The following is a 27,653-nucleotide window of genomic DNA, read 5'->3' on the forward strand; positions in this document are numbered from 1 at the left end:
CTTTAGGACCTCTAGGAGGTTTCAAACCCCGGGAGACGTACAGTTGTAAGTGATTACCGGAGATGTTATACAGTAGACACCAAAACTGTAGAAGTCTATCAATAGCCTACGTTCGTTCACTGTGCCATTTCAACTATATTTAGCCACGTAAATTTAGCTGCAAGCCTGCAGCCTAGATCTTGACTCTGTACTGTAGCGTGAGGCACTGATTGTTTCACAAGCCTCTTTATTAAATAAAAGATGTGTCCTCATATCTGTCTTTTTCTCTTCCTCTCTTCTACTGTCTCTCATGTTTTAAAGAGTACTCAGCTTCTCAGGTCGGGCGTTATTGGAGCCAGATGTAGTAGAAAAAAAGAATGGATGAGTGAGTGAGGGAAAGAGAGGGAAATTCAGGCAAGAAATGAGTGGAGAGAGAAAGAGAAAGAGAAAGAGAGGGAGAGGAAACAGCTGGGTCAGGGGTGAGTGGGTTATGGGAAATGAGCTCAGTGTTTTTGTTTTTCCTCTGGCCGTGACTCCATTCTCTGCCTTGTGCAAATGTCGGTGAAAATTTTTCTGCCGTGGGCTCCTGAGAGAAGGCCAAGCTGACAGAGAGCTGGCTGTTTCCTCCTGCTTTAATCACAGCCCTTTTGAAGTGGCTGCAGGGCTTTTGTGGGGTGGGGAGCTGCTGTTAAGCCAGGAGCCCACCGGCCAAAGCTCAGAGTTGCTGGTGTTTCTCACAGTGTTCAGCTGATGGTGAAGGTGGGGCTATAATGATAACTGTGGCTCCTCTCTATTCTGCCCTGCTCTTTCATTGAGTTCTGAGTAGAGGCCAGATTCACACCTATAAAGCACTGCCTGTCTCTCTGTTGTGCATCACTTAGTAGAGGTGTAAAACCGAAGGTGACAATCCAGCTGCATCAGTTTTGAAATGCTAGAATCAGTGATAATTGTTTATCATAAAACTCAAAAATTTGCTAGTTTTTTGGCCAAGATAAAATTCCTGGCTATTCTTTCATAAGAAAATATCTAAAAAGGGTAGAAAATGTATAGAACAGTATAATGTGTCTTTGTATTTAATTGCATTGCAGCATCATATCATGTTCTGTTGTATAGCATGTTAGCTTGGGCTAACAGCATGTGACGAGTGTTAGATTGGCACATTATAAATTATAGCTTTTGTTTCAAATCACTTATCAATTATGTTGTACTTGTTTTAGTCTCCTTTTTTGAAAGCTGTAATAAACTGAAAAAAGAAACGTTAACATACTAACGTAAGTCACATTTTCACACACTTTATTGCTGTATCCAAAAATCTATGGAATTAAGACACCACATTAATTGTCACATTCCTAAATACTTGGTATATTATAATGGTATAAATTCAACTACTGTGTAAATAGTTCCTTCAGTCATGCTTGTATATTGTTTTTAACAAGAATTCTGAATTGTATCGTACCAAAATAATAAAACTGAATTGAATCATGGCAAAATTGGTGATTCATGTAGTATTGAATCATTTCCTAAAGAACTGTAAGTACCACACCATCCCACAGAGACAGCGCTTAACCCCAGACACAAGCTTACCAACTGTGTTCTGGGTCAGCGTGTGTGTTTCTGTGCACATGTATGTGTATGAGAGAACAAGTTACCACCGTAAGACTGGCCACATGAATGGTTTGATGTTTCTGCATTGCTGTAATGTTTGTCCAGTTTTATAGATTTTTTTTGTCCTTTCTCTGTCTCAGCATCAGCGAGAATTTCCTCACAGTCAAAGGCGCTGCTGTCTTCTTACCACGTGGAAATGGTTCTTCACCCTCCTCAGTGCCCCGCATTACACAGCGGCGGAATAAACACACAGGTATGCCACACACACTCTCTGTGAACCACACTGGTCCATTAATAAGATCACTCTCATGCTCATACAGGGGTAGACGGTGCCTATGTCTTAGTGCCCTGGCCACAACTTTTCACATTTTGGCCAATTGCAAGCCTGTGCAGGTGGCCATTTATCTTGGAGTTTTCTTCTCTCTTATCAAACCTGTCTAGTAGGATACAGAACTAATCAGACAAATTAGATTTTGTCACAGTTGTTAACTGTAACCACCACAATAGCTAGTATGGTTGTGTGGTGACTGTGGAGGTCACACAGTCTGTTCAACCTGGCATCACAGATGGATTTCCATTGACTAAAGTTTGTTAATGTAACTCAATGAAATAAGGTCTGAAATAGAATAAGGTGTGAGTAGGTGTTACACTGAGAAGCCATCCCTGCAGTAGCTAGACAATACCTCAATAATGGGGACCATCATGATCCCCAAGGCAAGGTTTTTATTAATGGAAAATTTTTGAAAAATATTTTCCTTTTTTCAAATCAACATCCATCTGTTTTTTTGGTACTGAAGCATGGTTGTTAATTGTAAATATATATGTATATATGATAAATGTGTTTTCTATTATTTTGGCCAAAACTTCTTAGCAAGATTCATTGGCTTTTTTATATCAGTCTGTTTCTGCTCATAGTAAGTACAGAAGTACAGTACAGCCATGTGCACCAGCCTCAGTGCTAACTGGACAGAACTCCACTGTCAGCAGAGCAGTGAGGCTGCTGGAATGTGGCCTGGTCATGAGAATGGAGGCTAATGCATATGGCAGGCTATTTAAGAGAACTGTTCCATAAGCTTGACCTTTGGGGTGAAGGACATTGATTATTTTAGTTAGTGGACATGTATGTGTATTGCTATGGGTGGAATATATAGGCTTCTCTGAAAATGCATTTTGAATGACATTAGCTGTAACCAATAACTGTGATGAACCAGTTTCGGTAGACTGTCTGCAGCCTCTCTGAGTTCTCAGTAGTCTTACAAATTCCTGAGCTATATAAAACCCAGCAAACAGGAAGTGTGTGTTTTACATGTAAAAAGAAGTGAAAGGGGCTTGTAATGTTGTTGTGTCTTTCAGTGTAAAGTAGAATTCATAGTTCTAATTTAGAAATTAATAAGCCTGTTGGTTTCTGTCCAGGTGACCTCCAGCAACACCTGCAGACCATGTTCACTCTGCTGCGGCCAGAAGACACCATCCGCCTGGTAACTACCATCCCTCAGCTCCACTTACTGAAAAGAGAGAAGTGCGCTGACTCTGCTTATTTCACCAAATCTCTCTCTCTCTTTCTCTCTCTCTCTCTCTCTCTCACACACAGGCGGTTAGGTTAGAGAGTGCCTACCCCCAGTGTACACGGTACATGGTAGTGGTGTCCACCAATGGCAGGCAGGACACTGAAGAGAGTGTGGTCCTTGGCATGGACTTCACCAGCTCAGACCGGTCAGTGTCTCTTACATGGTCAACTTTTATCACACCTCTTTATCTTGCTATGATAGCTCTTAGTCGTTCTGTGAGCTAGAGGCTTATGTTTTCTGGTATGTTTCCTGTAGCCTGTGCACCGTTGGGCTGGTTTTACCCCTGTGGAGCGACACTCTGATTCACTTGGATGGAGATGGGTAAGGAGGCGCTCACACCCAAGCATTTCCTTTGTTAGCAGTCTTAGATTGCACCACCAATACTGACTCTGTTTCTGTGTCTTTACAGTGGCTTCAGTGTGTCCACTGCTAACAGAGTCCATGTCTTCAAGCCTGTGTCCGTCCAGGCCATGTGGTGAGTATCACCATGACTTCCCTCTTCCACTGCCTCTTTATTTGACCTTTCTTTTACTCATTTGCATTGTTTTTTATTGCCTTTCTTTCCTCTTTCATTCTTACTTTTTCTTCCTGTTTGTCAGCTGGCTTTTATCTCTTCTTTCTGTCACTTAAGTTAGCAATGCACTCCTTGCCCTGTCTTTTAGATGCGAAGCACTTCATGGAACTTGCTTGTAACTCACTCATTCACTCATTCACACCCACACACTCACTCATGTTTAACAGGCTGAAATTCTCCACAAGGGCAGCACTTTGAGCAGTCAACTGGCTTTTGATGCTTCATAAGAGAAGTGCTTCGGATCAATGACGCTGTGCCTTTGTTTTGTCCTTTTTCCTCTTTCAAGCTTACTCTTTCTTCCCGTTTGTCTACTTGCTTTTTTCTCTTATGTCTCGCCTCTCGTTCTCTGTCTTTTCTACCCCGCTTTCTTACTCTTTCTGACTCAGTTCTCTTTCTCTGTCTCTTTCAGGTCAGCCCTGCAGTCTTTGCACAAAGCATGCGAAGTAGCACGGTGTCATAATTACTACCCAGGCAGCCTCTTTCTGACGTGGGTAAGCTACTACCAGAGCCGCATCTGCTCCGAGCAGCACTGCGTCAACGAGTGGAATGCCATGCAGGACGTGCAGTCACACCGCGCCGATTCACCTGTGCTGTTTACCGACGTGTGAGTGCATGCATATGTGCACACATACATGTACATGCCACCCACATGGAAAAACCCATTCAAAGAAGCTGTCAGATATTGGAAACCTTGCTGTTGTTGTGCCTAAACAGGGATTATCTGGAAAGTGGCACATTGGTTCATCATTTACTAAACATTACTCCCCCTCTTGTCAGTAAGGGTTTTGGGGAAGTTTATGTTCCCAAAACATGACAGTAAATGGCATCCAGCTGAAGGTCTCATGATCATCTTATATTGTGACCCTCTATATATGCACTGCTGTTTTTACCCAAGTTGCTGTAGCAAAGTATCATAAAAGTTTGCAGACATGGCAGTGCTTAAAGGATATGGCCCAGACACTTATTTATGCTGGTATCATGAGGGGGGGATTTTCCCCATGATTGAAAGTATTCCCACGTGCATATGTTTTTAACTTCTAACACACACGGCCAGGGCTTTATATAGCTCCTCTTGGATACGGCTTGATTTACAGTCGGAAAAAAGCATGGAGACGGGTAGGTAGACAGACACACGGACAGATGGAAACAGGTGCTCAGAAAAGAAACTAGCTGAAGAAGATGGATGAAATATTGGGGGGGGGGTTGGCTGGAGTTAAGGTAGACTAGACAGTTGGTTTGGAAAAGGAGATATACTGAGTGGCCTTGGTTTAGGGGAAGGAGGTCAGAAGGTGTTTATTTTCCTCGAGAGGAAACTCTCATCAGGTTCTTAAGTTCTGCTGAAGCAACTTTGGGCACATCACAGTGTTTTTAGCTACAACTCCTGTAGGGCGGGTGAGGAAGTCAAAACGGCGGGTATGTTTGTCAGCTAGGCAAACGCTGCAAAACATACAATGGGATTGAATTTGGATCCTGTTGGGCTTGCTGCCAAAGGTGAAATACCGGCCTTCATGATGGTTTTGTCTCCATTCCTCAGCCCACATGCTATCATTTCGATAGTTCTGCTTGTTTGCTTTCAAGCTTTTTCAGTGTGCGTGCAAGCAGTGTTCACATAGGAAATTCAGTGAAAGAGTAACCCTACACCGCTGCTTCTCAGTACGGCCGAATTAATGCAAGTAACCTGGCTCTTTCTCAGGCACTAGATAAAGTGTTCACACATAAACAAACATGAGAACATGAGGCAGTCAGGTGGACTTCACGCAAAGTTGCATAAACACCATTGCATGCACTTGCTGACACTTACTGAGAAAGCTGACCTACATTGGCTGCTGTTATTTTAACTTCACTTGTTGTTTTTTTTTTTTTTAAATAAAAGATCTCCAGTAAGAGCTGTTAGCTGAATCCCCTCTTGTCCTAATCAGTGACCCAAACAGGAGTAGCCACTGATTACCTAATTTTAGTACCGATACTCTGTTGTTGAACTGAGTAAAGTCTCATTTTGGAAAGGATTAATTTCACACCCAGGAATCTATGTCAAAGGTTCTGCCTCTTCAGACTGACAAATCTATGCCTCCATATTATCCGTGTCATATCTCTGATGTAAAACCTCACATATCTGAAATGGTAATTTTACAGGAGAAGGAAAAGAACTTTATTAACTTTAATATATGTAATGGTAAAAAAGCAATATTCAAAGTCAATGTAAGACATTTTTGTCTCTCCATTCTTCATGAAATGCTCACACTATGTGAGTCAGCTCGTATATTCAAATTACTTTAAAAAATGTATCGTTATTAAGTTATGAGTTTTTGATGTGATGTCAACGATATTTATAAAATTACTTAAACTTGTTTGATGATCATGAAAGACTACATCTTTTAAAAGCAAGCTGCTATGTCCTCTGTTGTTTGAACAGGCCAACAGAGAGAGAGCGCACGGAACGACTCATAAAAACCCGCCTGAGAGAGATCATGATGCAGAAGGACCTGGAGAACGTCACTTCTAAAGAGGTATGCACATAACAGCTGCAAAGGCAGGTTTTCCGGGGCCACAGATGTTTACACACAAACTTTTGAACTCTCATCTTCTGTACCTCAATGTAACTGATTAGATTATGCGAGTGGACTCTAAGCTGCACTATCTCTATTTTGGCCGAGTGAGTGAGTACTGGTGTTTGGTTGTCCTGTGCTGATAAGCTGGTCTTTTTTGTTGCCCTTAGATCCGCACAGAGCTGGAGATGCAGATGGTGTGTAACTTACGGGAGTTCAAAGAGTTCATTGACAACGAAATGATAGTCATCCTGGGCCAGATGGACAGCCCCACAGAAATCTTTGATCATGTGTTTCTGGTGAGGGTCTTCTCTTCTCTGTTCTGACCCCAGTAACTGTATCAAAGTGTTTAAATCCCAAATTGTACTGTATAAACGAGAGTGAACTGTAATGTCTCTCTCTTGCTGTAATACAGGGTTCAGAATGGAATGCATCCAATCTGGAAGAGCTCCAGAGCAGTGGGTAAGTACCATTGTTTTGGACGGCTAGTTCAAATCAATACATCCGGTCTGCTTTTGTGAACTCATTGTTAATTTTATCCCTCACCTCCCCCCCTACAGGGTTCGTTACATCCTAAATGTGACACGAGAGATTGATAATTTCTTCCCTGGTCTTTTCGAGTACCACAACATCCGAGTGTATGACGAGGAGGCCACCAACCTGCTGGAGTACTGGAACGATACCTGGAAGTTCATCTCCAAAGCCAAGTATGGGTTTAGGTTCTTTATGGCCACAAAAAAAACAACGTAGTAATGTATTAATTCATATACTGAGTGTAGATGTGTGCTGTGTTTGTTGTAGGAAAGCAGGGGTGAAGTGTCTGGTGCACTGTAAGATGGGTGTGAGCCGCTCAGCCTCCACTGTGATAGCGTACGCAATGAAGGAATACGGCTGGGATCTGGACCGAGCCTTTGAACATGTAAAAGAGCGACGTTCAGTCACTAAACCCAACCCCTCTTTCATGAAGCAGCTGGAGGAGTATCAGGGCATCCTGCTGGCCAGGTACTAAACTGCATGCATATATACAAGCAACTCCAGTGCACATTCACAGTTTAGGACTCCTTTTTTGCAGACGCAGAATTAAAATCTATATGTACAGCTTTAAAATGGGTGGCATTGCCAGACTAAGAGTAGCTAGGATTTGTAGTGGTAAAATGCCATTGGTATTACAGTTTCTTCCAAGGCTAGGTTTATTGTCCACAAAACTGGGTCTAAAACAATAAAACCAGATGTCAGGGGAATTCCAGGACCAGGGTTGGGAAATTCTGTCTAACACGTTTTCTGTTATAGTTTTTGGAGCAAATCTGATGCCCAGTACATGTTTAGAGCCAAGCTACTGCACATTTTTATTTAATCCGTTATTGTACATAGGGAGCAGCAGGACATCCTGCTGATCTGGTATTCTCTGAGCTCTTTTTCTCACGCACACGCCCGGTGATTTATTCACCACAAAGGACACCAATACTGACACACTTGTACACAATGAAACAAGATTACCTTTAGTTTACTCTCAAAAAGGGTACTGTTGACTGGGATGGGACTTTCCATTGAGGGTTTGCTTAAGGGTTTTCTGCATCAACACTGAGTAGCTACAGTACTGTGAGCTTGTTACGTATGAATTATGTGGGAGTTGTTGTGTATCTTTCCGTAACGCTTTGATGTCATGTTTACATTTCTATTCATGCACAAGTATTCCTCTTTCCGTTTTTTGACAGAAGAAGGTCAGGACCATCAGTGTCTCACCTTTCTTATTTTATACTTTTTTCCACCACAGTGACATTTATGACATACGAAAAATGCGAGATAATTGTGCTGTGATTCTATAAAAGTAATAGTTCAGTGAAAAATCAAATCAACACACTTTTCCCCCTTACTCCAAAAGGAATTCATCAGCCATGACATGTTCGGCTTCTAAAGTTTGCTTCTGTAGGTTTGCACTGGAGCTACGAGGCTAACGTAGCTGACAATAAATTGCAGCTCATACCACACATTTGCCTCAAACTGTCAAGTTGTTAATTAATCACAAATAGTGTTTCTTACACTGTATGACATACTGTTATCTTTAAGAAGTGGCAAAAGTAGCATACCTACAAGAGCAGTAAGAGCTAGGCCTGAAACCTGAATTTTGTCCAGATTTTTTATGAGAGTTTTTCCCCTCGACAGCAAGTTTAGCAACGCCCCCAAGCAGTTATTTACAGTAGTACAAGTTCAAGCTCTCTCTGCTTAAACTGGGAGAGAGCTGTAAACCTGAAACTGGAAGCTACAATAACATTTCAAAAACATATTTGTATCACTGGTAAAATTTTGACAAAGTTGCGTAGTGTTTGGCCCAATTATCAGGTGTTTCACATTGTTCTGGCAACTGTGCATGTGTTTATCTTTATCACAACGGAGCGGGGGGGCTTTTATTGCTTTTGTTTTTATCTACAAGGCAGTTGGCTCCTGAAGGGTGGGACTTTGCGTAATGCAGCCGGCATGTTGAGTGTTATGAGTTATCCCATTCATACATAAGCCAGTGAACTGTCTCCTCCTCCTATTATAAAGTCTCTGTATTGTCTTAGTGGCCAGTATGTCATAGAGTTTATTTATTTGAGATTATGTAACAGCTCCGCCTTGCTTAATGCAAATGTGTTCCTTTCCTGTACTAACACAACCTCCATCACTGTCTCCAGCAAACAGCGGCACAACAAGCTGTGGCGGTCTCACTCTGACAGCGACTTGTCCGAGCAGCAGGAACCTCTGTGTAAAAGTCCACGCACGCTGGGCCGTTCTGACCCCCACAATCACCACCACCACCTCAAAAACAGCAGCCCCCCATCTATCCAGAACATGCTCGGTATGGCTGTACTGCAGACTCTCAACGGGCCACGGCCCAGCGCAGACGACCCACACTCCAACTCCTCTGCCATCTCCAGTGGTCCATGTCAGTCTAAAGTGGAAAACCTCCATTCTGAGCAGAGGCACGAGGACCCCTTGCTGCCTCCTCTGCCTCGGCCACGGGCAGCCACCGTGGTGCCTGAACAAAACATAGCAGAGAGCAGCGGTCTGAAAGTAGCAGTGACTGTGCCTATCGCTCGCCCTCACCCTCCTCCCTCTCTCCATATTCTCACTCCCTCTGTCACTCCTTCTCCACACACCCCCAAGCAGCCCCACGCTGTGTCAGAGCCAAAAACAGACTCTGTTGAGCCGTCCCTGGACATGCCTGTTCAAAATGACTCTTGTCAAACCTCCCAGTCTTCTGGGACTCCGAGCTTGGCACTATATCTGGATACTGTGAGGACTGTGAGCACTACTAGTGAAGCGGAAGGCAATTTAGCATCTCCAGGGACGCCTATGGCCATCAGCCCCTCGGGGGCTCCTCTAGCGCTTGGACTTCCTTCTAACAGTGACTCACAGAGCTCCAGCAGTGGAGCTGAGCCTGCTCAGAGGACAGCTAGTTCAGTGAACCCTGCCTTCTCCAGTCTCAGCACTGATAGCATCGACTTCTTCAGCGCCAGAGAAAAGTTCCTGGGGCTGTCTCAGGATGGCCAGACTCGCCAGCTTTCTGAAGTGGCGGCTCCGCGCGCTGTGCACTCCCGATGCTCCAGCCTGTGCCTGGAGGAGACCAGCTCATCTGCAGTAGAGGAGGTAAGAGTGCCATCATACTCAGCACAGCACTCAGTCTGTACACATACAGTTTGACTGGGTTTGCTAAATTGCTATTGCAAATGATGTTTCATTCCAGCTCAAATTAGGGCAAGTCAAATTAATGCAGTACTGCTGCCTACTGGATACTTGGAGAATTACTAGTGTGCCAGCCCCCACAAAGCTGTGTTACAATATAAGCCCTTTCTATAAGGGTTTTGGGGTAAAGCTGATTTCTTAGCTATTTGTCTTCAACTTCACCATGATTGCATCACAAAATAGAAACAAAACAAAACAAATGGCCAATAAAGAAAAGTCTTTTATAGAATAGAAAAAGCCAGCTATCAACATCAGATGGCAGATCTAAAATTCTCTGCAACATATCTTCAGAATGGCTTGTAGACATTTGCATGTTTGGTAACTACTCACTAATGTGAGAAATGTCAACGATCACTAACCTAAGATGTTTTCTATTTTATTCCCTTACATTGCTGCTGTTGTTGTAGCAGCATTCTAACCCATGCTTTCTCTCTCCCTCTCTCTCTTTCAGTGTTCCTCTCCTCCAGAGAGTGCCTGTGACAACGTAGCTCTGCCCACTGCATCAGCCCACCTTCACGACAATGGCGTGTCCGTGCGGCACATGGTGACCTCACTGGAGTCCATCGCGCACACTCAAAGCCCTCAGCACCAGTCCCCACTCCATGAGCAGGAGGAGGTGAAGAAAGAAGAGAGGACGTCGCTCCCTCCCTCCCCCTCCACACCCCCTCGTGAACAACCCATGGGCTCCGTGCGTCGTGCCACAGAACAGCTGGAGCTGAGGCTGCGGCAGGAGCAGGAGAGTGTCCCTGTCCGCTCCCCTCTACACTCACCCTGCCCCGCTAGCCCTGATTTGCAGCCACCTTCTGTGGACACTGATTCTGTCCGGACTGCAGAACACATTGATTCCGTCCAGACCACAGAAGGACAAATAGAAGATGTCCGGCCGTTGGATGACGAAGATTCGGGGATAATCCCTGACCCGTGTAGTTCCTTCTCCACATATCATGAAGTGAGTGCTTCAGCGGTCACTGTGAACCCCAGCTTGGAGCCTAGCTCTGCCTCTTCCTCCCTACTGTGGTTGGAGGGCATCACTGAGCTGGAAAGTGATGCAGATGACCCACTCAGGCCGAATGGGCGTCTGGCCCGCAGCAGCCAGGACCTGCAGAAGATCCAGGAGACCCTGAGGGAGCTGCAGGCCTTTCTGTATGAGGCTGGGGGACTGGCCAACCAGGCTGACGCTAAACAGCAGCTTGAAAGCAACCAGAGCAAGGCAGAAGCAGAGCAGCGGGCAGAGCCCAAAGCTCCAGCGGTATGGCAGAGAGCCATGGAGATTGAAGCAAGGCTCAGACAGGCTGGGCTAACCCCGCCCTCACTCATGAAGCGCTCGGCCTCCCTGGCCAAGCTGGACCAGCTGGAGCTGTCCATGCACGACCTGAACGACTGGGACTTCCACCCTGTAGCCCTGGGCCCTGGGCCGCCCTCCTCCCTCTCTCATTCTCCTTCGCTTGCTCACTGTCCAGACGATGCCCATAAGAAGCAACGTTTTCTACCTCAGAGCCCCTCCAGCCCCCCGGCTGCTGCTCACCCACTGGAGGCCAACAGAACTGAAGGCTCCACCACCTCCTCGTTCTCGCACCTGCAGCACAGACAAGGGAGCAGAGCAGAACATGCCTCTGCTCCGCCTGCCATCTCAGTCTGCACACGACAGCAGCAACAGCAACATGCCAAGCCGCACCCGGCGCGGCGACTGCGCAAAGCAGCGGACAAGAAAAAGACAGTTACCGTGCTGTACAATACTATGTGACCCGTACTGAACTCAATCAGGGTAGGAGTGTACCTGTGTGCCATTGAGGCGGACTCTGGCCTGTAGATGTCAGGATCTGTGTGATCCATACCTAAGCTAAAACTGTGAGTCTATGCTACTGTATTTGTGTGCGATAGTATGAGTGTATGAGACTGTGCCCCCGATCCAACAGCTTTCGAGTATCAATGGAAAATAAGGTGGCCTGTTTCTTAAAACATGCACTTTACTTACTTGGTGTTTTTTTCATTTTTAATATTATTGTTTTTGTTCATTTTTTAGTTTGTTTTTATTTTGGAGCGTATGTTTTGCACTGATTTGAAGGTAGCCTGTCTGTATGTGTGTATGTAACTGTGCTGGCCTGGTTTTTGTTGGAGAACCAGAATGACTGTATTTTTTTTAATCTTGTGGCTATTAAATAAATAGAAAATACATACATTTTAACCATTTCTTCACTGTTTTTTCACTATATACACTTGCACATTTGACACTAGATCATGTTCTTGTTAGTGTATGCTCTTAAAGGGTACCACAGAGTTCTTTTAGCAATGTTATAGAAGAACCACTGTTTGTTTCCTTAAGAATCATATTTAAAAGAGATTTAAGAGAATGAATAACCTTTTAAGTGCTGGTCACTCAATCCATATAAGCAGCAAAACCAGGCTGTGTTGAATTCATTCTTTTTGTGACATCCCAAAATGCTATGCATTTACATATATCCACCTCTTTAGCCTGCAACAATTTAGCTCTGCCTGTTTATGTTGAAGTTATAAGGGGTGTTTCAGCAGACTGTATTTTGAACATGGGGCAGCCAATCAGAATTATGTAAATATTTACATAGATCAGTCTTAAAGGCACAGTAACAAAAACAATGTAAGCGATAAGGAGACACTGGAAAATGGTCATGTAGAAATTATAAACATGTTTTAACTGTTTTTGGCCTGTAATATGACACAAATGTCCAAAGAGGACCTCAAGGGAGAACCTAAAATGCAAGAAGGATGTGGGATATGGGTCCTACATAAAACTTTCTTTACTGATTTAAGGATTTTTTTAGAACCTTCACATTACGTGGAGGTTCTTTAAACGTTAAAAAGGTTCTTGACACTCATCTTTACAAAAATGCCATCCATTGAAAGGTTCTTTAAGAAACCAAAAGTAGTTCTTCTGTGGCATTGTGCAAGGCCCCTTAAGAGTGCAGGAAACAGTGCCGCTGTGTGAACAGATGTGGAACTGCGTGAATGATGTAATGCTATGTGTAGCTGGCAGTGAGTGACCTGCAGCTGTGTTCAGCTCTGCTTTAGTGCTGTCCATGCAGCACTGCACTCCCTCCACATCCCCTCACTGGAGCTCAAGCTGCACACTTTATTTAATCCATGACAGCTTTACTGCCTCTTTTCATCAGCTAAACAGCAGTAGCCACAAATTACTGAAAACAATGCACACTAAAATAGGAATTACTTTAAAGTGGTGGTTTTATTTCGAGAATGTATACTGCAGATGCCAAGCCGACGATACATCCGTACCGTTTATTTCAGGCATGACTGAAAACACTAATTTCAGCAGCTTGTAAAATAGACTCTTAAAACTGAGAGAGTAATCAAAGGTTCACTCAACCACATTTGCTAAAGGTATTTACTCAAACATCAATTAAAGGCATTTACTCAAACATGCTTTCTAATGCAGGATAAAAACTCTTTATTAGCAATGCTGAAATTCTGCCCACAGTTGCCAAATCTATTCTCAGTTAAACTCCCTCGTCGTCCGTCATTCACACATACATTTATAATCCTTTGCTCTGGCACTCTGATGCCCAGACTGTGTCTGAGCTGTTTGTGAATTCTCTTCACAGCTACAGCTTTGACTTCTCTGGCTGGTTAATGTTATTCATTGAAGTTGACTCACCACGCTGCCAAAGCTCTCTGCAGATTGCTGATTCATACTGAGATTGGTGGTGTTCTGCTTGGCTTTCGTTGCAGTGCTTTCCCAAACCTCCAAAAATAACTGGAGCAAAGGCCTTTTTGGTGCTGCTGATGAGGCTCTTCTCACGCTCCTTCATGTTGTAACAGAGAGGTGATATGGGCCAGTTGAAACTACTGAGCAGCAGACAGAGGGGCTTTTTGAGCTGTCCCCCCCCAGGACTGCTTTTAGTGAGATCTTCTAACAAACTCTGTTACAATTACCACATTGAAATGACACATTTATTTGAATATATAGTGCATAAGACATGGCACTCTTTTTATCAGTAGACTAGAAATTGGGAACCCCAAGAAAAACTAACTGTGGGATCATCAATTTGAAGTTAGAAGACTCTCTGTAATGTTTTGCAAACCTTTCCTTACATCCTGACAGCAAAAAGTAAAATACTAGCTCAGAGAGAAAAATCTGGGGTCTGTAGTTGCCCTAAGCTCTGTGAATGGAAACAAACGATCAACCTTCAACCAATGAAGACAAGAATGCATCTCTACTTGCCTATCATCCAATCAGAAAAAGGAGGTGTACCTACTTGCTTGTCAACCTATCAGGGCATGAATGCATATTTACTAGCCTCTCGACCAATTAGGACAAGGAGGTATATTTAACCTGTCTTTTAACCAATCAGGGCAAGGAGGTGTATTTACTTGCCTAATCAACCAATCAGGACAAAGAAGTGTATCTACTAGCCTATCAACCAATCAGGACAAGAATGCATTTCAACCTTGCTCTGCTGTAGCTAAGTAGTAGCGAATGTTAGTCTTACTTGGTTATCTAGCTGCCACAGGTGCCTGCAAACAGTGTCAACTAGTGTGTGCTGCTGTGCTAAAAAATCTAAAAAATTAGCTGGATATATTAACATATCTGAAGCAAACTACATGCTCCGACGGAGTCGATCCAGGAAGTGTGATGTCAGGTAGCTGGTTTTTGTGTTAACTAATCTCAGCAGGGCAAACAAGCTGCGTCTGTCTTGGAAGTCAGCCTGGGTGACGGGACGATGTAATATGGACAAGTAACATGGTCAAGATACAGCGGGAAAACTTTACTGTCACGAAGCACACGAAAGTGCGCAGCAGTCACTTTACACACAGTGGTTTTGTTGAGGGCACGTCTTAAGAAAGTATTTTCTGTACAGCTTAAGTATCCCGGTCGTTAGCTGAGTTATGAAAACTCTCCTGTAGCGACGGGAAAACGGCCTGTGTTTTAATACGTAAACTATGTGGGCGTGGCTGTGGAAATCATGTACAGTCTGAAGTTTCTCCAGCAGGGAGCGCTATTAGCAGGTAAGTCACCATAACTCTGCGCATGAAGAAGCTCATGTTTGCAGTTATATTCATTATAACGACAGGTGGTGTAGCTGTAGCTTTAAAAAGATCTTGGCTTATATTATTTAATGTGTGTTTTTATTAAAGATTTTCGTTTAAACAGTTTAAATGTTCAACAAAGCATATACAGAAAAACAGAATATAGCTGAAGTAGGTCAAAGCTGCAGCGGACGGCGTGTAGTTGTCATCTATATAGTCATAGTCGATTATCACGATTTTTAAATAGAAAATATCGTGCTAATAATTTGTAGATGTCGCCCAGGCCTGCTTGGAAGTGGGACGTCGGACCTCGGAACTGTGTCATTCCCAACCTCCACGCGTTTAAGCTACGAAGTGGGAAAACAGGGACACCTCCATCAAAACGAGAGTTGTTATCAACACGCCAGCCAGGTAACGTTGTGTGATATGAGTGATGCTGTATTCACCTTCTCAAACAAGCGAGAGGGGGCGTCGAGGGGGCGTTTTCTTTGATTTTTCCTAGTCGTATGTGGGAAATGTTAGTTACAAGCTTCGGTTGAACGCAGAAGCTGTATGTCTGCTTATGTCAGCATCCTGTTTTTGACTGTTGATCATATCTAATTCAGCAAAAACCAGCTTTCAGGTGCTCTAGCTAGGCTGGCCTGCAGGATGTGTGTGTACATGGGGCGAGGACTCTGACGGCCGGCTGAGTTTGTTTGGTTGTTGATTTTCAAAATGGCAAATTTGAGAACACTGTCCTGTCCACTGGTGAGTACAGTGTCTTGCACTTGCAGTCGGTGAGGCTGTACACTCTTTAAAAAGTAGTTATTTTAAGGGTTCTTTAGTAAGAAAATGGATCCATATAGAACCATTAACACTTAAAGAACCCTTTGCCCTCAAAGTGCCCTTATCCAACATGAAATCCTTCTGTTTGTCCAGTGGCCAAAATCTTCCCTGTGTGAATAATGTTAACGTTAGTGCTTTAAACTGACTTATTCTCAATTCACAGATGCATGTCAGAATTTTGTAAAAGCAGTGTATTTTTGAATAATTACATTTTTAAAATTTTAAACATGCTTTAATAATATAATGTGCTGCCTTTTTCTAAATTTTTAGATTTTTTTTTTTTTTAATTTTTACTTCTACGCACATACATATGCTACAAGTAGACTACACAGTCATACGCAAACGTTATGGCCTTATGACCAGGCTATGACGTGTTTTGTTGATTTTCAAAGTGAAAGTAAATTAACTCGTCATCTACAGAGAACACACTTCTGCACAGTTTAATATACTGTTACTGTTTACTTGCTGAATTGTCACATATTGGAAAGCTGAGCAACTTTTTATTTATAAATGTTTAACTAAATAAATAGATATTTTAAAAAAATCTATAGAAAATTCCATATTTTAGTGTATTCTCTGTAGAAGATGTGCTGACTTATTTTCATTTAGAAAATCAACAAAACATGTCACTTGATTGGGGTATTTAAACTTGGGCATATATCTGCATGAAACCAGCATCATAGACTCTTATTCCTGTATCACTGTTAGCACTGACCCATCAGCATCCATTTACGATTCCACACCCGGTATGAAATGACATTTTCCTTTATTCAGTTCTCTCTTTTTAAGTTACAAATCTGAGCAGCGTCATTTTAGGCAGTTCCATCACATCATACGGACACCATAGCGATACTCCACATTCATATCAGGTTTAAATAAAAACAGTGAAATATTGTCATATTGTTTTAATATTTAAGATATTAAAACACTGAGTCACATCAAGCATTTCTATACACCCAAATCCATATAATCACTTGTTCCAGATCCTTAACTCTCTACATAACACTACACACAAATATACACATCCCTTTGTTTGACTGCTATACTGTTGGCAGCCCTTTGGTCACTTCATTTACTGGCTATATAGCACAGAACCCGAATGCCTTGTGTAAAATTGTGCTTAAAAGGAAAAAACATTCTGTTTCACTATTGTTTAGAGTTCCAAATCGGTTAAGGAACGGTCTATGGCCTTGTCTCCGATTTTATTATTCAGGCTCCACCATCAAACAAGTTCAGCCAGTCACTTAGACCCAGATTGTCAGACTACAGAGAAAAACTCTTAAAAAGAGGTTCTCCAGATACATTATTTGTCGTCAGGATGAGGCTGTTATCTGGATCAGAGAAACTAGCCCTTTTGGTTTTCTCCCTGCATCGGTGCACCTGGTTGGACCTTCCTGCTTACAGTCAGGCCACTGATTGGCTGACTCAGGTGCTCCCAGCACTGTGATAGGATAAACAGGTTCTAGACAGTGGGTTCTAAAGGAATATGTTGGGAAGCACTGCATGGAAGCCACAAAAAAAGGAACTGACATAGGAAGGGGGCTTAATCACTAAATCCAAAAAAGAGAGAATGTATGAATTATGCTTTCAGGGAAAAGACATCAATTAACATAAAGTGATAGGAAACACTAACATAGCACCATATTTCGATATAGTACATACATTAAAATGTATGTTTTCTGAGCTGTTTGAGATCATATTCATGACACACAACATAAGTATTGCAGTGAGGGTCTGGTTCATTGTTTACACCTCAGATTAACCTACTAGACCTGAAAAAATGATTGGAAGCCTGTTGCTAATTTGATACTACGCTGTTCAAGCCTATCAGTTACAACGTCACAATGCAATCTCGCACACTCTGGTTCAAAACTTGCTCTTGCTTTTAGAAATAAACTAAAAATTAAGCTGCATGGGGTGAGGTGGACAAGTGAAGAGAGGATCATGCTGTTTCCATCGTGCACAGAGAATAGGTGCCAACAATCCAACTCCACAACATAAGGCCAGTGTTCTCTACATTTACACATTTCATTAACTTTCTTAAGCTTTCTATTACAGTGCAATCATTTTTTTTTGTGCAAATTAAAACCAAATCTTATTTACCAATTCCATAAAAAAGTGATGGTTTTGTAAACCTCTCTCCCTCTGATAGAGAGTCTAGGAGGACTTGAGCCTCATTCTCAGTGGAGCTCTGGATAATGGCTTTATGAGTGATGCTGAAGTCTCCAAGGCAGCTCCAGTCTTCTTTACTTGTCAAAAACAAAACGTACACACACACATTTGCTGAATAGCCATGCACCAGTCTGGTGCCTGCCAGTTGATTGCCCATGAGTTGAATAGCTTTTGTGGTTGTAAACTTGTAGAAAGTGGACAGAGACAGATCTCTGTGATGCTGTACGGACGTGGTCAGCCCTACTGAGCTTTGTGCCTCTGGCAGGTCGCTAGAAGAGGAGGGGCTGGGCATCGGAGAGAATCGCAGTTCTTACTGGGCTGTTGCTGCATACGCCCTCCCACTATTTTTAAATTCCTGCTTGCTGTGATTACTGTCACTTCTCCATGAGTGACAGCTGTATGATGCGCTGGAGCTCCTCCTCCTCTTGCCTCTGCCGGAGCTCCGCCTCTTCCTGTTCGCGTGCGGAGAGCTCCATGGCTAGTCGCAGCTGCTCGTCGTAGCTGCGTGGCGGCTTAGGGGTAGGAGTGCGGGGACTGGCCACCGCGCTGCTTTTGTGCTGGGGTGTTCTGGAGGTGAGAGAGAGCATTCAAGTTAATTTCTTAGCACAGCTGCTCAATCATTATATGGCAATGTTCAACACAGAATCCATCATTTTGTGAAAAATTTGTTTATCTGAGTACCTCTACTATGATAATGCTAATTTTTGCTAGCATGGGATCTATGTGAGTGCAGACATGTGAATACATTCAAGCTGCATGTCCTTAACTTTTGTGGTAATTTTACGGTAAATATTTAAACCTTCTTAGCTGAATATTATTGGTTTGACTGCCCAGCTGCTCAAGCTAGACATAGTTAAATAACATCTTTTGCTTCCCATACAAGCATTTTTTAACTGAAAACAAAGATGCATTTGTGAGATCCTGCTGATGTGGGTTTCCTCTCTTTCAATGATGCACATAAAAATTTTTTTCAGAGAATCTTCAGCCTGCCAAGCATGGTTTTATTGTGACCTGAGGACATCCTAATCACTGTTAATTATCATTCAAATTACGAACTAATCTTTGCAGATTCGTTTAAAATGTACATTTTAATCATTTTTTTTATTGAGTTATCGATGACAGCTCTACATACAATGGATTATAGCAGGAAGTTAAGTATTGTGAAAACTACATGCCAAAATCACCACACACTTGCCTCAAACCACACCGAGTAAATTAATCTTTAATAGACATTTGTGTTGTTTTTTTTTTTCTTGCTTTCTGAACCACTGAAGCATTGAAAGTATGTTGCATAGCTAAAAATCAGTAGTAGCAGTGACCAGGAATCCTATTTTCTTTTCGCTTTTGTTCATTTTTATTAGTAACAACCATGCAAGTCTATTTGAGACCACTAGACATGGTTTGAGACAATTGTGTGAAGATTTCGGCTTGACGCTAATTGGTGAAATATAAGCTTCCATTACTTGGTAGCCACATTAGAATGTAGCTCCAGTGCAAAACTAAGAAGAAACATTGTCTTGGCTGATTCACTAATTTTGGAATAATTATTCCTTTAAGACATTCTTCACACTTGCTTTAGACAAGAATGTTGAAACTGTCTATGAAGAGCAAACAGAGCTGACGAGAGCACAACAGAGTCAACTTCTATGAGGTTCACTATGTGATGCCAGAGAATACTGACAGTGGACCTGTGTTAACAGTTACACTATATGCGGTGGTGAATAAGGGCCTGACAGTGGTGGCCCTGAGACTACAGGGAGGAAGAGATACTGACTGCAGACCTTTCCACGCGGCTGGGGTCACAGGAAAGAGGGTGGGTTCCTGGCTTACTGTTCGTCAAAGCCTCCCAGATAGTCACCTATAGAGAACACAGTAGTAAACAACAGTAAACGGACATGGTATGGTGAATTTGTATTTGTGCATTTGTCCGATGGCGTGTGATGTGGGTCTCGCCTGGTCGTATTCAGAGCCTGCCTCCAGTAGACTCTGCTGAATGGCAAACTGGAGCAGATCATCCTCTTCCTCACGCATATTCTCTCTCTGATTTCCTCCCAGCATACTGTAGCCACGTGGAGCCTCAAACACACACGGCGGAATCTCGCCTCCACGACACGAGTCTGAGGTGCATACACACACACCCACATACTCTAAAGGCATTTACTGTTGACTCAATGCAGTGGTGTAAAAGACAGAATACAGTCACTGCTGAATTTTCTTTGAACGTATGTAATGTAATTCCATTCAACTGCTAAGCACGAGCTTGGTGTGAGTGAATTTGTGTTCTCCATCACATTTACTGTGTCCCAATTGTATACTACATAATAATTTCAACTGCTTCTTTTTGAGATACAAAATGTAGTTTTTTTTTTTTTAAAGTTGTGTATTCTCAAAAAAAAAACATGCATCTTTTGAAGTCAGCAATTTTAGTGCATTGTGTTAACAGACACAATTGTCCTACAGTGCAACGCAAAGTAGAAACAGAGAAGCTACTCACGGTTGGAAAATTTTGAAAACATGGCAGATGATGAGTTGACTGCTTCTATGATGAGTAAAGAAAACAATTAATGAAAACCAAAAGTAAACTAATAAGTCCATGACATAACAATTTGTTGTTTAAGTTGGTGGTAGTCTGCATATCCGCTGCTAGATATAACATAGATCGGCATAGTTTCCTGTTAATGAGTAGTGCAGTATCTTAATATTTTGTGTACAAATCTACCAGATTTTTACACCATTAACACGTGTACACAGCATATTGGGGATGAAAATTTTGGCAAATGCTTTTGACCAATAATCATGCTGAATACTCATTAACCGGCAAGTCTAAAATCAAAGATGTGACCCATCAAAATAATTATAAAAAGGTCAGTTCCAGTTGTGAAATCTGACTGCCTGAGCCACGTTGAAAGCCACTGTAAAATACTTGTGCAAATATGCACATCTATGAGAGCACACAACTGAATTCTGTATTAATGCACTATGTTATTAAAGTGTTTCTTATATTTACTGTCAAACTTGAGTAAGTTTAGTCATAAGTGTGTATATGGAGTGAAACTATATTAAACATACCATAACCAGTACCTGCCCCGTTTTGTTTAAACTGAGGGGTTGACAACTAAATGTTCATGACTGTATGACCAAAAACTAAGCTGACGAAATGACTGGAATATACAGTGATGAGCTACTGCTCTATATTCTGAAGTGGTAAAGTTATATTTACCAATCATTACTAGCTCAAGTCAAAAAGAACTGAAACGCCATGACTGGAGCTTTGGCTTAGTCTACCTCAGTAGCTCTCGAAAGCCAGTGCCGTCCATCACATCCTTCTCTATAGTTTCTGCACATCCATGTGTTATTTTCCTCACACTGCCATGGACCACACTTTGTCTCAAAGAACATGAGCAACAATCCCTTGAGTATGTTTGCTTTTTTTGCATTTTATATAATAGTATTGGTTGAACAATCGTTTATTTGTCGGTTAACATTTGTTTTGTGGTTAATCATTTACATCCCTACAGCATGTACATTATAGTATTAGTGTTTTAGTATACAATAGGGACACAATGATCAAATGTAATTTTGTGGCTTGTGCTAGTTTGAGTGACAGACTGGTGCTCACTGGTGGAGCTGGAGCTAGACACACTGGAGGAATCGCTGCCTGGAGACGGTGTCTCTGTTCTGGGGCTGTCCTTCTGTCCATCTTCTCCCTCCATCCTGCCCACTACCCCCTCCTCACCGCCGTTCAGGTTCTCAAAGGTGATGCGGGCATTGAGAATGTGGTAGATGGGGATCTCTGAGGAGAAAAAGAGGTGAGGTGCATAGTAAAATTCAGTGGATTTTTATGACTTGGAGTTGTAACTTGGAACAGCCTGAAAAGTACAGTTTTGGGCCAGTGCTTACACAAAAATAAAGAATGCTTGGTGTCTAGTTCCAGCAAAGAGGCAGTTTAAAAAAAAAAATCTCCCTCCTGGGTAAGTTTAACGGTTATCTGTGGATAATGCAACCCATTGTTTTATATAAAACAATGTTTTTTATTTAAAATTATCTTTGAGTAGTTCAAGTATTCAGTGCCTATTTTGCTGTTGCAGTTTTTGTATATTTTGAATAAACAATTTTTTCAACACTGATCTAAATGATAAAATTTCAAGTTTTCTGCCTTTTTTCAGCACAAAACAGACAACAGAGAGACATCTTTTTATCTTTTTAACCAGAGAAAAAAAGCCAAACTAAAGTAAGGGGTCTAGATACCTGGATAACTACCTTGCTAGGTTTTAACTTGCTGTCCTCCTTATCTGATGTGCCATTTCTGTTATTTGAATAATACATGCTGTCCATTGTAATGATGATTTAAAGACAGTCACTACAGTTACACGGCTGCAATAAGACATTCTGCTTCTTAGCAGTAAAATTAGCTCTATGCCTTACTTCTACATGAATCAGTTACTGAAAAACAAAATTCAAAACAGACGGCTCCCAAAACCTCTGAGGTGCCTGTAGTTCTTACCACAGAGGTGCACAACTCCGGTCCTAGAGGGCCGGTGTCCAGCACAGTTTGGAGGCTTCCCCACTCAAACACACCCACTAAACTTGACAATTAACAGATAAGTGTAATCAGGTGTGCTGGAGTAGGTAAATCACCAAACTGTGCTGGACACCGGCCCTCCAGGACCGGAGTTCTGCACCCCTGTCTTACCACCTTAAGGATACATCACCAGAAGGGGGTTTTCCTAGACTTTAAACCAGATAATCTCACTCTAGAGACTACTGCAGCAGCGTTGCAGGATGTGAATAAGCATTGTTATAGCAGATGTAGCGAGGTTTGAATTTTTGGAGTGGGCCAAAAACTTTTTGGATTTTGCTGAACAGTATATAATATTACTGTACACTATACCCTCTTTCTCTCTCTCACCTATCTTGACAGGGAAGCCAGGGGGCAGACGCAGTGTGATGAAATCTCTGAGCTTGGCAAACAGAGCGTTGGAGATGGCCATGAGGTCTATGATGGGAGCCACCTGCTCGGCCAGCGACAGAGGATGAGACTCGCATAGCCACAGCTTGGCCTTGAACCTGAGAATGCAAGGTAAACGAAGTGCTTAAAGATACAGACAGGGATTTTTATAACTTTACAGTCATTCATACATTTGTACAGTTTTGTTTGCTGCATATGTGTAATATTGGTACATGTTTAAGCTACATTCAATATGGCAACAAATTTGTCAGTGCTACTGCAAAGGAGAATGGTTAGACTACCAAAGGACTGTGTTTCAGAGCTGTGATACTCATTAGCAGAGTAGATCAAAGTAAGCACCTCTGTGTTTTTGTGGTGAGGTGGCATGGCTGGCCAATGTCTTTGTGGCTCTGGTTCAGACTGGGGTTAAAGTATTCCTCTGCAGTAAGGGCACAGGGGTTCGTCACAGGGCACGACATCTGGGTAACCAGCGTCTGCTGTAATGCACACCAAAACAGCTCATACACAGACTTGCAGACTGGAATTAATCCCTGGAAGCCTAAGAACTTGTATTCGGGCCTTCACTTCAATTTCCCACTCTTATAAGTACATAAATTATGTATGATAGTTACCAAATAAATTATTGTATTGTAGTACCCTGACCTCTGGTGTTAACTATTCTTAAGAGTGAGGAATTGAAGTCTGCAGTTTAAGGGGATTAATATAAAGCCCTGTTTCAAGCTGGATTTGTTTTACCTGTAAAGGCACTGTACTGATTATCAACAAGATCTGCCATGAATCAATGTCTGCAGGTTTTACAAGTCCGATAGATGTCCTGTTCAAATCGACCTCACAGTAATGTAATAACAAGTAGACACAGTTGTGTGTAATTACATTACAGAATATCCTCTAGTAAAACTACTCCTGCTCCAATAGAAAGACAAACACAAAACCTTAATGTTTTCTATATTATGTCAGCTAAAACTGAATTACTTACTAATTTATTATTATGTTCAGTACTGCATTAAAGCGTACTCACCCCATTGTTAGTACCAATGTGCTGCTCTGCGATGCCGAGAAAGGACTGCAAGGGGGTTTTACCGCCTAAAAGATGGGAAACTTTACTTAAGGCCACACATAATCACTCACCCAAAGCTTTCTGGGCAACAGAAACAAACTGGGAGCCTTAACTGCCATTCCTCATTGAGGCTTACCGGACAGAGCTGCCATTACTTAGGAATATTGACTGAATTGTCCAGTTTGCCAATAATGCCAGTTAGCATTTACTACTGCTGAGTGTCCTCACTTGTTAAGAGTCATCACACCATGCTAATGCAGTAGGCATGGAAAACCTCACTTATGTGTTTGGGGAAAATACGAGAGCAGATGAGATTTCCACTGATTAAGAGCGGCTCAGTCTTGAGTCCCAGTAACAGTGTTGTAAATGTTAGAACTGTGATTAGGCACCAAGACAAGCATGTCTGTCAGGATACAGTCTGAGCTCAATGAGGATGTGTACTGGTACCTTTGGTTTTGGTTTTATGTTGCTCTGTGAGGTGGTCAGTCCGTGTGCGGGTGATGAGCTCTACGTTGGAGGCGCAATACACCTGGAACAGATGTACACAGACTGCATTACTGTGGGATTAGAGCGGAGGTATTCAAACAGTGGGGCGTGCCCGGTGAGAGCTGAGGCAGAAAATTGCAAAAAATAAATGTTTTAATGACTCGGTCATTAAACTGTGTGAAAAATGTGCTATCAAAACTGCAACAAGCTCCTCTGAACGTCTTCTAAAAGTGTTATATGAGGCATCATATCACATTGCAAAGGCAAATCAGCCATACTGGATAGGAGAGATCCCTGTTCTCCCTGCAACTATCGACAAGTATAGGGCAATGCTTTGCAACAGTACCGCTGAAAAGATGAAAACCAGATGCTGTCTGACACTACAGTGGCTTAGTGAATAGCAGATATGTCAGAAACTTTCCTCAAACAACTTAGTATCAATAACAAGCATCTGACTTCGTAATCCAGCTTTGAGGCTACAGACGTATGAATAATGCCCATTTGATTGCCTATGTGAAGTACATTGACTGTACTTGTCTGAAAGAGGATTTTTTATTCTGCAAATCAATTAAAAGACGTGCTACCAGAGCTGATTTGTTTTACGTTGTCAGTGATTTCTTTGCGACCAGTAATCTGATTATGAATAATCTCTGTTCATATGCAGAATAGAGAAGAAGATATTATTGTCATGTGCTGCTTTTTATTTAATTTTTTGTTAGCCAGTTAATAATAGACAATAAAAGTTCTGGACAAATGGCAAATGGGATGACCTGATTTTTTATTTTTTTTTTATTTTTTATTTATTTATTTTTTTTAAATATACATACGCTGCAGTACCAGTGCATATTGACAAGTCTATTTTAGTTGAGGGGACCTCAAGTTTTCAAAAAATACTGGCAAGGAGTAAAATGTTTGAATACATCTGGATTAGAGGTATTGCTCTGAAAACATTTCATTGTGGAAGAAACAAAAAAACGTATTCTTTAGGTGCTGGAAAAATGAAGATGTTCCAACATGTATGCTTTGTGTTTGATTTAGTTACGTGAAAAGGCCTGGCATTCCCTGTGATTCCACCTTAATAGATAAAACAAACAAGAGGAGTACATATGTTTTGTGCATTTGTTATAGATTTATTTAGAGTAATACTAGGAGCACAAGTGGTAGGGGGGTGGAGATGGTTGTATAATTTCTGGTCTGTTTGCCTTGTTCTGATCATTATATAGTTACATGCATGTACAAAACACACCAGTTGAGAGTGTATGTGTTCTGTGCGATTAAGCATAAATCCAGTACCTTGGCTTCATACCCATTCACCACCTCCGTTTTCTCGCTGCGCCAGCCAAGAATGCCTGTCTTGTTCCTGCAGAGAAAGGCAGATGCATTAACACAGGGCTGAGGACGTGCAGACAGAGGTGAGTCTATCACACTTTTTTTTTAATGAGGAAGAGTGCAGGAGTGCTGGCATGTGTTCTCAGCAAAATAAGTGTCAATGTGATGCAGCCAAAAAGTGATAATTCAAAATGAAGAGGAGGCCAATTCTATTGGTCTCTCTGTAATTTCCTCACTATGTCAGTATATTTCTGGGAACTGCCACAAAAGATGATGCCTTGACCAGAGGAACAGTGGAATGTAGCTTATACTTTCAAAATGAAGGCATATGGGTGCCTTTGATCTACAGTACAGTGCAAACGTGTGCCATTCATTTATTTAATTTCCAGTATAAACAGGCATTAAGAAGTTATTAATTCAACAGAAAAGCAAAAAACACATTCAAGTAAATTACACAGAAGCTTCAACAACAAAATTTTCAGTATTTAGTATGTCCCTTTTGCCTTTTCTTGTGATCTAGTGTTTATTGCGTTATCTGCAATGGAGCTATAAAGGTGTTTATTGTTTTTTACACAACAATGAACAGAATTACAGTCCAAGACAATGTGACCTACAAGAGATAGAGGAAAAAAAGACAATGATGATGATGATAATAATAATAATAATAATAATAATAAAAAACAAAAAAAAAAAGAAGAGGGGCAGATGATAACTTTAAAATGTATAAATTATCTAGGGTGGCAAAATGCCCTAGGACATCCCCTTGCCCTTATTACACCTAGAGTGCAGCTTGATTTCCCCTCTCTCTCGAAGATGAAAGTTTTTAGTTCTGTTTATGGTGACAGTATTTGTGTTCCATCATGTTTTGAACGGTTGTTAGGAGGCCCATTTTTGCTTTATCTTTTGATAATTTTTGTACTCCAGTTTTGAAAACTTTTTTTTTCCTCAGTTACTGTTATGTGACTTCCCTCTTCCTTATGCAAGTGGATTATCTTATATCTAATCTCCTCAGAAATATCTCCTCAGAATATGTTTTGACTGTAAGCGTCTCTGACTTTGTACAGTACTGTACATATAATCTCTACTTACCCAGGTTATTGAAAACAAAAGTTCTGTTCAATTATAACCTGTTATTTTTGGCTTACCTTTCAAAAGAAATGTTCCTTGTGTCTAGCTGTGTGGTGACCACCGGAGCAGAGAGGCGGGCAGCAACCTGCTCATCACTGGGCTGCAGCGCCCCCAACAGGCTGAGAGCGGAGGGGTGTGGCCGGGACGATGGAGACGAGGGCACACAGGGCAGCGTCTCACAGAAGACCAGCTGCCTGTCGTGGTCCACCTCCATCACCATGGCACTAGAGTCTAAGTGAATGAAAGAATGAGAGAGAAAGAGAGAGAAGGGGAGGAGAAGACAGACAAATGGACCCATGGTGTTAGTTTGGAGGTACACTAAAACGTTTCAGTGAGTGAGCACTAACTGAGCTGAACTTTAACACTTTCCAGGCCTCTGACTGTATATACACTTTGAAACACCTCCTCTTACATTTTTGGGATTTTTTTTCTCATTCGTGGCCCATTGAAAAAAGAAATTTGTTGAAAGTGCAGATATTAACCTTTAAATTGAAGGCCCAATTGTGCCTGCAAGTAAAGACATCTTTTATCAGGATATGAAATTGATGAAAAGCTATTGTTGGGTATACAGCCTTTATATTTGTCATGTTTTTGTTAATTTATGACATTGAAATGAAAGGAAAAAAGTCAGAAGTGCAGATTCTAATGAGTCGATCGATAGAATATAAACTGA

The 27,653-nt window shown here is 41.9% G+C and overlaps 2 protein-coding genes and 1 long non-coding RNA gene across 5 annotated transcripts in view; 2 read left to right on the top strand and 1 right to left on the bottom strand.

Annotated features, from left to right (window-relative positions):
• Nucleotides 1-12,180, top strand: part of ssh2a (slingshot protein phosphatase 2a) — a 29,937-nt gene extending 17,757 nt beyond the window's left edge. Inside the window, exons 3-15 of one of the 2 annotated variants that reach the window (XM_036562882.1) lie at nucleotides 1,725-1,837; nucleotides 2,998-3,062; nucleotides 3,176-3,297; nucleotides 3,408-3,473; nucleotides 3,562-3,627; nucleotides 4,136-4,330; nucleotides 6,140-6,233; nucleotides 6,443-6,571; nucleotides 6,688-6,734; nucleotides 6,833-6,979; nucleotides 7,074-7,274; nucleotides 8,945-9,899; nucleotides 10,447-11,739. In XM_036562882.1, coding sequence (XP_036418775.1) covers nucleotides 1,725-1,837; nucleotides 2,998-3,062; nucleotides 3,176-3,297; nucleotides 3,408-3,473; nucleotides 3,562-3,627; nucleotides 4,136-4,330; nucleotides 6,140-6,233; nucleotides 6,443-6,571; nucleotides 6,688-6,734; nucleotides 6,833-6,979; nucleotides 7,074-7,274; nucleotides 8,945-9,899; nucleotides 10,447-11,739 — 3,493 coding nt within the window. Of the gene's footprint in view, nucleotides 1-1,724; nucleotides 1,838-2,997; nucleotides 3,063-3,175; nucleotides 3,298-3,407; nucleotides 3,474-3,561; nucleotides 3,628-4,135; nucleotides 4,331-6,139; nucleotides 6,234-6,442; nucleotides 6,572-6,687; nucleotides 6,735-6,832; nucleotides 6,980-7,073; nucleotides 7,275-8,944; nucleotides 9,900-10,446 lie in introns of both variants that reach the window. The other variant, XM_036562878.1, reaches the window with a different exon arrangement.
• A 2,850-nt stretch (nucleotides 12,181-15,030) lies between these two features.
• Nucleotides 15,031-27,124, top strand: LOC118802399. The gene is made up of 7 exons (XR_005006663.1): nucleotides 15,031-15,425; nucleotides 19,712-19,824; nucleotides 20,067-20,133; nucleotides 21,607-21,820; nucleotides 22,933-23,091; nucleotides 25,890-25,935; nucleotides 27,027-27,124. It is a non-coding gene; the product is annotated as an uncharacterized LOC118802399 (long non-coding RNA).
• The window catches only part of ankrd13b (ankyrin repeat domain 13B), a 35,396-nt gene continuing 24,331 nt past the window's right edge, over nucleotides 16,589-27,653 (bottom strand). Inside the window, exons 6-16 of one of the 2 annotated variants that reach the window (XM_036562907.1) lie at nucleotides 26,998-27,211; nucleotides 25,817-25,883; nucleotides 24,485-24,566; nucleotides 23,999-24,063; nucleotides 23,320-23,456; nucleotides 22,921-23,078; nucleotides 21,631-21,804; nucleotides 20,506-20,550; nucleotides 19,965-20,128; nucleotides 19,793-19,869; nucleotides 16,589-18,578 (exon numbers count right to left, since the gene is read on the bottom strand). In XM_036562907.1, coding sequence (XP_036418800.1) covers nucleotides 18,386-18,578; nucleotides 19,793-19,869; nucleotides 19,965-20,128; nucleotides 20,506-20,550; nucleotides 21,631-21,804; nucleotides 22,921-23,078; nucleotides 23,320-23,456; nucleotides 23,999-24,063; nucleotides 24,485-24,566; nucleotides 25,817-25,883; nucleotides 26,998-27,211 — 1,376 coding nt within the window. In that variant the 3' untranslated portion in view covers nucleotides 16,589-18,385. The remainder of the gene's footprint in view (nucleotides 18,579-19,792; nucleotides 19,870-19,964; nucleotides 20,129-20,505; nucleotides 20,551-21,630; nucleotides 21,805-22,920; nucleotides 23,079-23,319; nucleotides 23,457-23,998; nucleotides 24,064-24,484; nucleotides 24,567-25,816; nucleotides 25,884-26,997; nucleotides 27,212-27,653) is intronic. The other variant, XM_036562914.1, reaches the window with a different exon arrangement.

Source organism: Colossoma macropomum, unplaced genomic scaffold (genome assembly GCF_904425465.1).
Source record: "Colossoma macropomum unplaced genomic scaffold, Colossoma_macropomum, whole genome shotgun sequence".
NCBI lineage: Eukaryota > Metazoa > Chordata > Actinopteri > Characiformes > Serrasalmidae > Colossoma > Colossoma macropomum.